Consider the following 15,186-nt stretch of genomic DNA (forward strand, 5'->3'; position numbering starts at 1 on the left):
GACGGGGTGGGGAATTAAATGAATTCCATGTCTATTTTTACGCAGTCTTCTTAATGACACAACCAATTAGTACACATAGTGTATGGTTTTAAAGCTTTCTGATCCTAAACAGCTCCTATTCCTTCCCCCTTCATATTCTTTGGCATCCTGCTATGTCGGATATCTCTGTTCTGAACTTTTGGAACTCAGCGTAAGAACTGCCTTACTAAACCAAACCAAAAGGTCCACTTTCTCTAGCACTCTATTTCCAACAGCAACCACCAGATGGCACTGGGAAACTCATTAAGTTGGGCATGAAAGTGGTGGTCTGTTCTCTATTTGTCCCCCAGTGACTGGGATTCAGAGGTATACAGCCTTTGAACATGAAGATTCTGATTATCTAGCATAGCTAACAACCACTGCTAAGCCTATTCTCTGTGAACTCAGGATTTCATTATAAATAACAACAGGAACTTGCTATCATCCTCTTGAAATCACATTAGACTTAAAATAAAAGTTAACTGAAAACAAAGTTCCCTACATTTCTGTCAGTAACCAAATGATTTGCTTCAGCTTGTTTAAGTTTCCTTCCTTTCATACAGACAGCTTAAGTGCTTTCTGTAATGAGTTACTTGCCGCTATGTTTTCCTCCTGAGGTCTAAACGGCCTCGGTCCAGTATACCTGAAGGAGCATCTCCACCCCCATTATTCTGCCTGGGCACTGAGGTCCAGTGCTGAGGGCCTTCTGGCCATTCCCTCGCTGCGAGAAGCCAAGTTACAAGGGACCAGGCAGAGGGCCTTCTCGGTAGTGGCACCCGCCCTGTGGAACGCCCGCCCACCAGATGTCAAAGAGAAAAACAACTACCAGACTTTTAGAAGACATCTGAAGGCAGCCCTGTTTAGGGAAGCTTTTAATGTTTAACAGACTATTGTATTTTAATATTTTGTTGGAAGCCGCCCCCATCCTGCCCCAACATATAACACATTTTGCAAAGCTTTGCCACTGAATTGGTCCTTTCATCACAGAAACTGAGCTGGCCACTCCTCCATCATAGATGAGACAATAATGCTGCTCTCAGTTTCTTTATCCTTATTCAAAAAATTTCCAAAGCCATTTATTAACTGAGTTCAGTGGTAAGGTAATATAATGTCTTCATGAAGCTGTAGATTTGTGTCTATTCCCAAATCATCATAATAAACTGATAGGTTTGCTTCAGTCACAAGTAATCTTTACTAATATTACTACAGTATTTCATACCTACATATAGAATTAGTTGTGAAAATGGGGAAAAAATGTGCACATTGACTCTAAAATTAAGTCATCTAAAGAGAGAGATGCTCAACTTAGTATGCAAAACAGCTGAAAGTTGAGGTATGAGAGCTAAAAAATAAATATTTACAAATAAGGGGGGAAATATATCATAAATAGCTGGCAGAGCACATTTTATCCAAATAGTATGTGCTTAAAATTTGTATATTTTTATCACAGCTGTGTTGATACAGATTGCTGTGATCTGATTAATATGTATCCTCACAACTTTCACAATTTACTGCATGGTTATATGTATTACTCAGAAGCCTAAATGTACTTCCTCAGGTAACTTGGGATCACTCCAGCTGCTTTGAAAATGAGGCGTGGCGTACTGTTTGCTCTTAACCTTTCATTGAGGGCCTCCTCTTTTCTTTGACTTCCATAACTTTAAGATAACAATGCAACTTCTAAACCATTTCAGTCTTCCCCTTCCTTTCATCTTGAGTTCAAGATACATGGTGAAACAAGTATCTACTGACAGTGCTTTACATATTTTCTGGGCCTCTGTGCAGAACATCCAGACCTCTTTAGGTGCTGGTCGGTTTCTTCTGAGGAATTTCTAGGCGCCAGTGGTATGTCTTTATAGCTTTTGAATGTAAGACGGCAGGGTGGCTTTCTAAGTTGCTGCGCTAACCCTTTCATTGTCTTTCATTTTGATGGAAACTGGTATGTTAAGATAGAGGTCAGCTCATGTTAGCAGATCAAACATTTGAAGGGATACTGTCCAATACGTAGATGTCTTTTTAAAAATAAAAGAACACAAATGAATAGGTTTTTACCATTTTCAATTTCAATCCAGTGGAAATGGCCTCTCGGCACATGTCTCAGGGTATTTCTCCAATGCTTGATAATCCAGTTATGAAGCTGCTAAAAGATGGGTGTGTGCACAAGTGAATAGTTGGTTTTTATTGCCCTAGGTAAATAAAGCTAAAAGTATGCAGAAATATAAATGACACTATTGAGCTTCAGATTTAACTGTTTCAAAGGATATTTATTGGACATGAGGGAATTATAAGCACCAAAATAGACACGAGCACTTAAAGAAAATAGCCTGCCATAGTCCCATGAAATTGTTCCTTACATAGATACTCATACACATTTGTGGATTTTCTCCAGTCAGGGAAAGCTGCAGTTCTCGTGGAATTTACTGTAATGCAAAGAAAGGGTTCGCGCTTGCCTGCATGCGTAGTGTTGTATTCTTAGAAGAATTATTACGCATTAAACACAATTAACTTGAAGCACACACAGAGGCTTAACTGCTACAATTCAATCAGATACCAAAATGTTCATTTGCAAAGTTTCCTTCTCTAGAAATTTAAGGAGAGAAAAGTGATTTCAGATAACAAGAATTTGAATTCTTTAGTTTTGGAGTTCACTATAGTTTACTTCATATTACATTTAAATGTACCTTGCACTAAAAACATGAATACTTTTTCATTAGCAAACCTATGTCATTGAAAAAAAAGGTCTTGAGAGAAATTTAGCAACTTAAGTAAAATTACAGTTTTTGTTTTCGGAATTATAATAGTGAAACTTTATATGGACAATTTTTTTGTGGGGAGCTGTCTGAATCAGTTCACAAGTGCTTTTTAAAGCTTATGTACGCATATGGAGTTTTAAATTAACATTAGTTCAGGTATGCATGGTTGATTATGTTTTTACTTATGATGCCTAACCCTGGATTTCAGATTTATTTGTGGCTTGACAGTAACTGTTATAAAAGTAATGAAGCTGGATGTAAATAATATTAAGGAAACTTGTCATAATCCTGGAAGAGGGTTGTCCTTGCTTTCTTCTCAGAAAACAGTACTTTCAGACTTAGATGACCAGGAGTTTTGACTTGAAGAGCCAGCTCTGATGCCTATGGAAGTGACATAGGGACATGCTGAGCCTTTACTTCATTGATTTCTTAAGTCTGTTTTATATAGAAATTTATAAATTGAATGAAAACCTAGATTAGAGTTATCGGAGAGTACAATGGATAAGTAGGTCTACATCTGTGTAAGTGGTGGTTAAATTGCTGCCTTAGACTTATTTAAATAAAAATGTTTTTGTATTATGTATATGCAGAACCATGAGCTTCATATATAGGAAATTCTGACAGCCTTTAGTCCAGCTCCATATTGTTTCAGTATCTGAAGTGTTTACTGTATGGTTGCATGTGTTTGGATGGAGCCAGAATCATGTTTGAGGCTTTTTGGTTCCATCTTTCTCACTGCAGGCCTGCATGTACCATGTGTCTACCTGAGAAAACTCCCTTCAGAAAGTCAAGCAATCATTCTGGAGCTGCTTCTGATGCAGTGCAAAAGGAGCAGAAATCTGGAGAGTTGCACTGGGTTCAGAAGTGCTTTGGTGCACATGGCACGGGTCTCTTTGTATTTTGGCCTTTTAAGCATACTTCTGCAGCACATGTCTTTGCCATTATAATTGCTCAGTTGCTTCCTTTTATGTTGGAAATATGTGGTGTGTGTGTCTGTGTTTTCTTTTTCAGGCTTTGAATTGTATTCCATGGTGCCTTCAATCTGCCCTCTAGAAACCCTCCATAACTCCTTGTCATTAAAGCAGGTGGATGAATTTCTTGCTTCCATTGCTGCCTCTCCTTTGTACGACAGATTTCAAGCCGCATCCACATTTTCTCTGCGTAATTACCTTTTATGTCTTTTATTTCGCAAACTGCAAAACACTGCTGGCCATAGGCAATCCATTGAATACTAGGATTGAGTGTTTCCTGGTGTGGGACTGATAAACTGTTTCAGATTTAATCAAATAAGTATTTCCTCATTTTCCCCATGAATTGGCATATAACCACACCACCCACACTGCAGCTGTCTTCCTGGCTGTTCTTGGAAGTGTAAGAGAATGCAATTTAACTTAAATTAGTCACACAATATGACTATAACACATACCCTGCATGTATGCTGTGCAAAATTTCTGTATGATGACAACACTTATTTGTGCAATTAAAAACTGCTAAGACCAAAGAAGTGGGGTTTCCATTCTACCCCTCCACTCCACACATGTCCCATAGCTAAGCTAGAAACTTTGTTTTAAAAACTTAGGCAACTTCAGATAGAGTTGCTGAGGTGGGGGAAATGAAGATCCTGCTTGGCACATACAGTGGTACCTCGGGTTACAGACACTTCAGGTTACAGACTCCGCTAACCCAGAAATAGTGCTTCAGGTTAAGAACTTTGCTTCAGGATAAGAACAGAAATCGGGCTCTGGCGGCGCGGTGGCAGCAGGAGGCCCCATTAGCTAAAGTGGTGTTTCAGGTTAAGAACAGTTTCAGGTTAAGTACGGACCTCCGGAATGAATTAAGTACTTAACCCGAGGTACCACTGTACCCCTCTGTATACTTGAAGTAGTTTATTGGACCCTGAACACTATGATGCCTATAGCCCATAATTCTCTTTCCGCTCAAACACTGCCATGCAGATTTCTTGATATTTCTGAAACTAACTGTAAATGATAATTTCCCAAATTCCATAGTAGGGCAATACCTTTATTAGGGCATCCAAACTGGTACAAAATAGTGAGAAAGCTTTTGAGCTGTCCAGAATTCTTTGTCAGGCTAGATTTTAAGCAGAGCGAGAGGTGAGGGGATCAAAAAATGGCCCTAGTGTTGAAGCCATGAAGCCTGCATTGTGCTTGGTCTCAAGATGGAGCATGGGAAGAGGTAACAGACTTAATATATTTCACATTCCAAGGTGCAATGCAGGTTTCAAGTTACACCTGCTAGGATGAAGGAACACAAAATGTCTGATTTTGTAAATTTAAAATTCTCCAGACCTGTCTCTAACTTTAAGCAAAATTCACAAGTTCCTTGTGGTAGAAAACAGCAGTAAAGAGAAGCATAAAATTTTTTAAATTAGCAAATCTTGGTGCACTAAGTCAAAAAAGTGAGTAGAAGCTGAGTTAGGCATCTTTACCTAGTACTCAGAGATAATATGCTCTGAGGAAAAAGTTATTTATTCAGGCAGTATTAGACCCTCTTACTCTAGTTTATTATCCTACTCTTCAATAGCTAAATTTAGTAGTCTGCAAGCTATACACAAAGAAGAAGTACATAAGAAAAATATCAAAATACATATTTGGCCAGATACCTATTTTCTGTGCATGCATGCCAACTTCAGTTAGTGAGACAGCTTTCAGGTTTGTCTAAATAGGTTTCTTGGAAACAAAAAAGATGACTGTTTAATAGTTTAAACATGACGTTGACAAAAACCTATAGATCCATATTGATGAAGAGTAATATTGGAGCATAATATGTTCACTGTACTATTCGCATAAAAACAATGTACACACTTTTCAGAGGCAATTGTTCAAAGAATAATACAGCCTTTGTTGATACTTTATATAATCTCTGTTTCTTCAGCATTGACAACATCCAGTTACTTGAGAAAGAATAAGATAAAATAGCTTTGTAACTTTTATTAACCCTTTTAGCTTCGCCATCATTTCTGGATGCAAGAAAAAACTCTTTAAATACATACACCCCTGCAAAAATCCAACCAACGCCACAAGAAGACCCTTTGAGTCGGCGAGAATGTTCCTCGACTACGTCAAGTAAGTAATACTTGAAAAAAACCTTTTCACATCCATCTTAATTATTAACAAGAACCGTCTGAGATTGTTCAGAATCATTTTGCTTTATACTTTAAGAAATTTGAGAGCATTTTGGTGTGGATTGGTCTTATTTTTCTGTCTCATTATGATGCATAAGATAAGCAGTTTGGGGGCTCCAGCGAGATCTCGTGGATCTCTCACAAGATCTCACTGGAACCTGCAACCACATGATTTCAGTAAGTGAGGCTTCGGCAGAGGGGAGGCAGCAACTTCCCATTCACCTCAGACAGTGACCAGGGAAAGGCTGCCCCTGGCTCCCATCCTTCTGATTTTATTTTTGTCAAGTTTCAGAGATATTGTAATATTGGGCATGACATAGCCAAAGTTGTATTGGTTTCAGTGTTTTAAGTTTCTCCTCCTGAAAGCTAACAGACACTAAAATGCTTGTTTGTCTTGATCATGTCTTTTTTTTTATTACTATTCACCATAAGAAACATGATTCTGTTTTGTTTGTGTGCAGGTACCAGTGTTTCTTCGCCTCCTGTTTGATACATCATAAAATGCCAAAAAAGAGTTAAAACAATACTTGTTTAGCACTGGTGGTTAAACTGTCTCAGAAGAAATGAAGCAGTTCGAGCAAAACTGGAAGGTGCTGCCAATGCCATCTTTAGCAGTGTATATTTCTTTGTAGACAAATAAGTTAGCTTTAAAAGGCTATTCATTTCTCTCTGTGTAAGTATGTGTTTCCCTGTATATAAAATAATTACTGAAGTGCATATATAGTATATATTCAGGAAAGATTATTTCTTTGTTTCTAAAGTATGAAAAGCAAAGATGTTTACACCATTGTTTTAAGGAAATGGTTATCTTTTAACAGAGAAACTGCACACGACATTTACCATCTTTGTTGTCCTAAATTAACGCACAAACCAAAACAGCCTAACATACTGGTTTGCATTATAAAGGAGCAGCTAATAGGGAGATAGGAGAGGGGTAGAAAAAGCCACCATTTCCTTTTTGCCCTACAGTAGACCTTAAAGCCCGGACATGAAAACTTATTCATCACCAAAGCACATTAATAGGACTCTGCTTAGCAGATGCCTTTATGAATGTCAATCTGTGACAGCATCTCAGTGGTTGGTTCTTTTCCCCTCTGGTAGAAATGCATAATGGAGCTGGATGATAAATGAAAAGCACTTAAGCCCTCATACTTTGAAGGTACACACACCATTACCTGAAAAATAAAAGGTCAGATTACTTTGAGCCACTTAAGTGCTAATATAATAATTGTAATATTAGAAAGGTTCATTGTTAGAAAGAAAGCTGTGTTATTTTATGAGGAAGAAACAGCTTAAACTCATTTCACAGAGAGTTTTCATTGGAGCCTGGCTCCAGTTTTTGAAAAACAGCAGAAAACTGTAATATGAAATGGCCAAACAGCTATACCTTCTTTGGAACTTCTCAAGGCTCCGAGTAACTTAAAGGCAGATGAAATAGTAAACATTAAAACAAAAAACACCTGCAACACGAGAGACCATTGTTTTGTAGGGAAATATTTTGCTTCCAATTCTGAAGGGCCTGGCATATGCCCACTACCAAACTTAAGGAACTCACTGATCTATGTCACATCTTTTCTCCTTCATCAGCAACTGTGCTGGGGGGAAAAGACATTGGTCTTGACTCCTCTCTATGGTAGTCCTGCTTAAATGGGCTAAAGTCAGGGATAGTATTTCAATCTTATACCCGAGTGCAAAATATTGTTTTTTGATCCCTACCCCAGCTTAAATGTGGCTTCTGCAAATATCTCTGCCTTCCTGTTGCTTTCAGCCATATGGAGGTACAGGTTAACAATTCTGGTACTGCTTAGGTGATTAAAGGTCTCTATTGTATTGTATTTGAGAATTAAGAGCTAATTACTAGTGTGTTGCCTAAACTGACACCTGGCACCCTTAGTCTTTACCTGGGAGCATCTCTTTTTAAAATACATTTCCAAAGAGCAATTTTTGTTTGTGTATAGATATGCTGGGTGCAGATGACATGCCCTTTAATTTCCTTGTTCTTTGTTTGTTTACACCAGGCCCTTGACATTCAAATATACTTTGGTTGTTAGTGTCTGTGCTTTATGAGCTCCTCTCCTAAAAGTAATTTCCTGTTTACACTTTTCCTAAATGCTCTTCTATTTTGTTGCAAAGATGACTTTCTTCAAGAGATTTCTGCAGAATACTGCTTAAAGCATAGTTCACGTGTGGATAACAGGGCTTCATCAAAGCAGAAACAGCTGGTCTGTTAATATTCCATGCTGGGAACTTTCTATATGTGCAGATTATATTGTCAAGTTTTGAAATTAAAAGAAACTATAGCATTACCAAATCTACATAATTACTGTTTCAGCACTGAACACTTGAACATAAACCAATACAGCTAATGTTCCCATCATTGTCCTTCTCATCTCTGCTGTTAGTTAAAGACAGCTGAAGATTTTATTAGCGCTATGAAAATCTTGAGAAATCTTGGTGTTCTTTCAAAACATATTCAGGTTTGTCAATTGTCCTAAGATTTCCTTTGTGACATGATTAATTGAATGCCTTTTATTTTCATTATAAAATATAATGGATTGGGTCCAGGCTTAGTCAGTTTGGACCCACTGAAATCAATGAGGCTTAACTAACTTGTCCTTTATCTCTCAGTGAGTGTTATTTAGTCTGAGTCCAACCCAGGGATTAATATTAATGTGATTCTCATCAACAGCAATATTTTCCTGTTAAATACCAGGAGACCTACCTTCAAATATAATTGTTGTTGTTTTCTTCTGTTTTTTAAAAAGGCTTTGATTCTCATCCTGGCAGTTGTCCATGAAAGTGGATTTGCTAATTATACTTGCCATTGCATTGCTGTGCATATTTCATATGAGGTCATATGATAAATTCTTATGTATGGTTTAAGATACCAAATATATAATAGATTTGTAACTTCTCATTGCAAACATTTCATTATCTATAATGTAAGTTTATCATATGGACAATGTTTGTCTTGCTCACCTCTGAATGTATAAGTTATGTTTACTGTTTTTCTATAAGAAAATGTTATAATTTAAGTGTGCATATCATTCCAGACAACCAAAGCTTTGGCATATTTTTGATCTGCTCTTAAAAAAAAAGTCAATAGGAACAGATATTGTCTGTTCTGTGTATTCTATAATAAATTCTTAACTCTCACTTTACTTTTCTGTTCTAATAAACTAAAGTGTTTAAAAGAAATTGCGGTAGACATGCACCACTTTATACTGGAAAACATTTAGGCCTGACACATTAATATTTTGCATGAGAAAGGTGACTTGGAAACGTCCTTGTGTTCTGCGCCCCGGTAACCACCTGTTAGATTGCTATGATTAGTTGTATCCAGTGGTGTCCATGTGTAAGCAGAATGGATTTCCACTTGCACTTTCTTCTCCGAACGCCTGCTTTACCCCAACCCTACTCTGTAACCCAAAAAAATCTATTTCAGAGATTTGGAAAACTTGGGAGATTTGAAGGGATGGCATGAAAACTACAGGAGGGAGGTGAGGAAGAAGAACGCCACTTGTACACTACTGAGTTTCACCCAATAACGTGTTGCACAATGAGCTTTGAAAATGTCTGGAAAAGTACTGAATATGGCAGCAAAGACTACTGACTGGGAATGCTGATGCAAGCATATTATGCCAGTACTCTTATCACCTTCACTAGCTTCCAGTACATTTCCTAGCCCAATTCAAAGTGCTGGCTTTGGCATTTGAAGTCCTTCATGGCTTGGGGCCTCAGTATTTGAAGGATCACCTCTTCTTGTATGTTCCTGGCCATTGTTTGAGATCCTTGAGGGAAGCCCTCTTCTGATTGCCCCTGCCAGATGCTGAGAAATGTCCTTCTCTGTGGTGGCCCCTTGTCTGTGGAACACCCTGCTGAAGAAAAATTCATCAGGTAGGGATGCAGGTGGCACTGTGGGTTAAACCACAGAGCCTAGGGCTTGCCGTTCAGAAGGTCGGCGGTTCGAATCCCCACAACAGGGTGAGCTCCTGTTGCTTGGTCCCTGCTCCTAGCAGTTCGAAAGCATATCAAAGTGCAAGTAGATAAATAGGTACCGGTCCAACGGGAAGGTAAACAGTGTTTCTGTGTGCTGCTCTGGTTCGCTAGAAGCGGCTTAGACATGCCGGCCACATGACCCGGAAGCTGTACGCCAGCTCCCTCGGCCAGTAAAGCGAGATGAGCGCCACAACCCGAGTCATCTGCGACTGCATCTAATTGTCAGGGGCCCCTTTACCTTTATTACTGAAGGATTTTTTGCAAGCTCCACTGATGTGGTTTTGTGTCCAAAATACTAATTCTAACATCAGTGCTGATTTACTCTTTTTCCTTTATTATTTTTCGTAAGAAAGGGCCCATAAAAAGTACTTAAAGCTTGCAATCAATTGGCAAACCACTGCTGCAAAAAAAGGTGATTGTTATATGTATATATTTTAATTGTACTGCATTCATTTACACACATGGGTGTAACTGCAAAAGCACACTAACAAAGAGTAGTGATAGGTAAACAAACCTGCAATTTACATGTCTGGTTATATTTCATCTGTAGCTGTTAGACTGATAGTAGGAGTCCAGGTGTGTACCCGCCCCCCGCAAAAAAAGCATTTACTCAAAGAAATGGTCAGTATGGTGTAGCATTTGAGCAGTACTCCACAAAGGCAATACTCTAGAAATAGCCCTTGATATGGTTACTAAGGGATATGTAGAATACATTACCTTTTCCACTATCATCAGTACAGGTAAGTGTATGTGTCAATGCATGTATGTTAAGTTAATGTACATGTCTGTTTTGCCTTGTTCACATATAATGGTAACAAACTAACCAAAGTGGTTTCCTCATGCACAAATAACAAGAGGTCCCCACCCGATCACCTGTACTTTCTCCTTCTGCGGGTTTTGAGATGTTTCTCTTATAGGCTTAAAATTCTAGTGACCCGAAGTGCTGGAAGAAGCCTTTTCCCACTCATCTCCCATTCCCTCCTTGCTTTCACACCCACTAAAACATGTTCATGTTTTTCCTGCCTTTTTAGTTTTGGGAAACTTTCCATCTAAATTATTTGGAGAAAGCTAAGGCCTTCAGTGCATATGTTTGAAGATCTCTCTCTTTTCTTCTCTTTTTCTTTTTCTTTTCCTTTTCCTTCTATTGCCAGATGTTTTATGCCTTGCATATATCTCTAAATCGTTCTTTGGCTATTTTGAAATACAAAAGTCTAAGACATTAATACACACGCACACACGCACGCACGCATGACATTTCTGGTAGCATATTTTAGTCAAAATAATTCAGCATTTGAATTTCTTAACCAGCTGATTGAAATCAAGTAGCATATGGTCTCTCTTTCTCCCCACTGTGTAGCTCCTAATATCAGTGAGATGGTACAGACCAAGTGGAACTTTTCTCAGAGAAAGATGTACATTTTAATTACTACCATTTCATACAGCAACCATTCATTCACTACCTTGCTGCAGTACTGCAACAACCATTAATGCTCTATGCCAACCTTACATCATGTTGCACTTGCATTTTTTGCATTATATGGTGGTAAGGAAAATGCAGATTGCTCGTTAAAATAAAGGTGAAAACTTTCTTGGAAAACTGTATCTCAATATCCAGTGGCAAAGGTGTTCAGTCTCCACGGCGGTTTCATTTGTTGTTATTACTAATATGTATTATAAGGAAGATGGAAACATACTGGTTTAGATATGTTTTACAGCTTTTCTAATATTCTCCCTGCATTGCATAATAGTGTTTGTGTTGTCCTATTTTCTTTGTGGCAATGGATCTTTAAAGTGTGCACACTGATTTTGATTAGTTTCTATGCTAGGGTAAAATGAGCTCACTATCTTTTTTTAGGTTTCTGCTAAACAATTTTTTTTAAAGTAAGCTGTTTCATGCTGTTTGTTATCTTGACTTGCTCAGATTTGCGTAGAGATGTAATTGTTAAACAAAAACCTAAATCTTCACCTTCCATTTGACAGAATCCACATATCAAAACCATGCCTATTTAATTCACTGCTCATAATAAGCATATAACGCCCCACACATTCAGTGCTATTTTTTATATTAGAAAACAACCCTTCATGCATTCAGTGGCAAATGGAATAAATGGGTAACTGGAGAAGCCTTTGAACCCTGGAATGTAGTCATCATGCTTCTTCAATATTGCAGAGGCCAAAATACTCTTTATGTTGCACTTTCTACCTTTACCACAAGGTGGGAGCTGGTGCCAGACTGACCATTCTGCCACTAGGGAAAGGCAGCAATCACCCCAATGCAATATCACTGTTAAAAAAAAAAAGTTGCTCAGGTGTGCAGGCAGGTAGCTTATGTTTTTAGTCTCTGAATTACCAACATGTGACAAGCAAAAATTCAGCAGGTACAATGTCCAGCATGTTTAACTTCTGCCTGCTATACAGCTGAACACTTCATGCATGAAGACAGGAGGAAAAGTAAGGTCTGACGCCCACTGATGAGTGTTGCATATGGAAATATTTACTAAATAAAACTACATCACATTTGTATCTCCATTGTCACATTTCAAGTAGAGAACACTGAGACTCATAAAAGGGGGGTGGGTGGGTTAGATAATTAACCCTACACAGGACATATACCGGTAAATGTCTAAATACAGCTTTGTTTGCTAATTCAGGATGGTGCTACATTGTTCATTGGGGGGGGGGTGGAAATTACTGCCCAATTGTAAACAGCAAAACAGGTTATCCTGACGGATAGCACTATTAAATCCAGGGGCTTTTTTGTAAGATGTGTAACAAGCAAAAATTCACCTGGCTCAGTATCCCCTAGCATGTTAAATCTCTGCCTGCTAATACAACTGTTAACTACACAGGAATTCCATCTGAGTAGATATGGGAACAAAGTTTGTATCTGGATTTCTTGCAAGGCCTGCTGCCTGTCTTCCTGCTATGTGACCCATTAATGCTGAAGAGTAGCTATTTTAGGTTGGGGGCCTTTTCTGTTAGAAATAACAACCCCCCAGGGCACACGGCAGGTAAGCAGCATTGTACGGTGTGGGCTGTAGATCATTAATGACACGTTTGAGTGGTTTCACCTAGGAGTGACAGGCAATAAGAAGTGGTGTTCTGTTATTTTTTTTCTTCTAGATTAGCCCTATGGTAGATTATTTCTCAGTATGAGAGCGTGCGTGCATGTGTGTGCCTGCCAATTTAGGATTGCACTTGAAGCAACTGATGAACAAGTCTGGTCCACGAAAACCAACCCCATAATAAATTTGTTAAGTCTTTAAGATGCCACAATAGTGTTTTTGCTGTAGCAAACAAGAACTGCTCCTCCTCTAGAAACTGCTTTCTGCTATCAGCTAATTTTTAAAATAAAGCAGAATGAATTTGCTAAGGATTCTTTAGATAAACAAGGTTGCAATACAGCATTGCAAGTATTTCTAAATTCCTATAATTTATAGGAATTATAAGGTTCATAGCTGCCAGTTTTCAATACCCCAGCAATGAAAAGCAACTTTTAAATGTGCAGATCCTTATTCATTGCCAAGAGTTGCCATAGGCATGATGATAGTGTAAACGGTAACATAGTTCCCTAATGTTAATCCTTATTCTTAGTTTAGCATGACCTATTTTTCTTCAAATCAGGCCAGGGCTAAGGAGTGAATTAGACTTAGCATGCTAATGCACAAAGTACCTGAACACATCATAATTCTTAAAGAGGTAATGGTGGTGCATAAGTCGTCTCTTTAAAAAGGCGATGGTAGGCATAAATCTTGACTAAGCACACATGGAATAGCAAATGGCTATTAGGGTGCACCAACTGGATATTGCAATTTGTTTTCCTGTTGTTTTAAAAAAACAAAATTAAATTTAAAGAAAAAAGGGGAAATGCTGAAATATACCACTTCCTTAATTTTGTCTATAGGCTGCAATAGAACACACACACACACCACTACCACCAAATATGCAAATATGTAATTGAGTGTGGCTGAAAAAAATCTTGAGTGAGTTGGAAGGGCCTGTCTGATACCACCTGCTGACAGTGTCGTAAGAGCCCCTTCCAAAAGCAAAAGTGGAGAAATAATAGGAAAGGAGGTACTGCCATATCGTAACAGTCTTAAGTTGAATGACTAGTATCTTGAAGGGTGCTGAAGCACGACTCAAGGTCACACTCACCCTTGAATCTCACTGGCTGACTTTGAACCAGTCTTTGCTTATCAGCCTAGCTGACCTCACAAGTTTGTTGTGAGAATAAAAATGAGGAGTCCTGCATATTGGCTTGAAGTCCTTCAAAAAAAGGTGGTTTGCAGATGTAATAAATAAAGCTGTGCATCTCTTCTGAAAGCCGCTCCCTTAATTCCAGATGTTTGAGGCAGAATGCCCTTTTATTGTGTGAAGACAACTTCCTGCGGAGTTCAGCCATATCAGCAAGAGAGTTGGGGGGGGGGTAACCCAAGGCCCAGCTATTTTGCAACAGCCCCCTGGATCTCCTTGTGGTAAAGGCCATAACATCTGCTTTGAATGTAGAAGATCTCAGGTTCCGTCACCTGATTTTAAGGTAGTACTGACTCATGGAGAGCATCTGCCAGTCTGTGTAAAAAGTGTTGATCTAGATCATGGGTAGGCAAACTAAGGCCTGGAGCCAAATCCAGCCCAGTCGCCTTCTAAATCTGGCCCGCAGACAGTCCAGGAATCAGCGTGTTTTTACATGAGTAGAATGTGTCCTTTTATTTAAAATGCATCTCTGGGTTATTTGTGGGGCATAGGAATTTGTTCTTTTTTCCCCTTCAAAATATAGTCCGGCCCCCCAGAAGGACTGAGGGACAGTAGACCAGCCTCCTGCTGAAAAAGTTTGCTGACCCTGATCTAGATGAATCCATGGTCTGATAATGCTTCCTGTGCTCCTGTATTGTTCCAACCCCAATAAATTTAGCATATAGAGCCCCTGGGTCTACTGTAATGTACAGCGCTTGTGGGGCTGCAGCCACCTCCCATCTGAATGTGCCAGAGGCATCCCTACACATCAGGGGTGGCTCAACTTGTTTTGCTGCCCGAGGCAAAATGGGAACTGCCACTGCCGCCCTGTCCTGAAGCCTCACTTACCAGGGTTGCACAGCTGCCGTTTCCTGCAAGATCACCTTAGACTTCTACAACATCTCACCGGAAGCCAACACTTCTCTGGCGATAGGGACGAGTGGGGCATCCATGGGGGCAAGAGCCCTGTGGGATTCTGCCACCTGAGGCGGCCGCCTCAGTCTGCCTCACAGACATGCTGGCCCTGCTGCATATGTG

The 15,186-nt window shown here is 39.1% G+C and overlaps 1 protein-coding gene across 20 annotated transcripts in view; it reads left to right on the top strand.

Annotated features, from left to right (window-relative positions):
• PPIP5K2 (diphosphoinositol pentakisphosphate kinase 2) overlaps positions 1-6,642 on the top strand; it is a 50,339-nt gene extending 43,697 nt beyond the window's left edge. For 15 of the 20 annotated variants that reach the window (XM_053408323.1, XM_053408328.1, XM_053408330.1 and 12 more), the window contains 3 exons: positions 3,783-3,932; positions 5,738-5,857; positions 6,378-6,642. In XM_053408323.1, the coding sequence (XP_053264298.1) occupies positions 3,783-3,932; positions 5,738-5,857; positions 6,378-6,406 (299 nt within the window). In that variant the 3' untranslated portion in view covers positions 6,407-6,642. Of the gene's footprint in view, positions 1-1,803; positions 3,933-5,737; positions 5,858-6,377 lie in introns of those variants that run through there. The other 5 variants (XM_053408337.1, XM_053408338.1, XM_053408342.1 and 2 more) reach the window with 2 other exon arrangements.
• The last annotated feature ends 8,544 nt before the right edge of the window (positions 6,643-15,186 follow it).

The sequence above is a fragment of the Podarcis raffonei genome, chromosome 11 (genome assembly GCF_027172205.1).
Source record: "Podarcis raffonei isolate rPodRaf1 chromosome 11, rPodRaf1.pri, whole genome shotgun sequence".
Taxonomy (NCBI): Eukaryota; Metazoa; Chordata; class Lepidosauria; order Squamata; family Lacertidae; genus Podarcis; species Podarcis raffonei.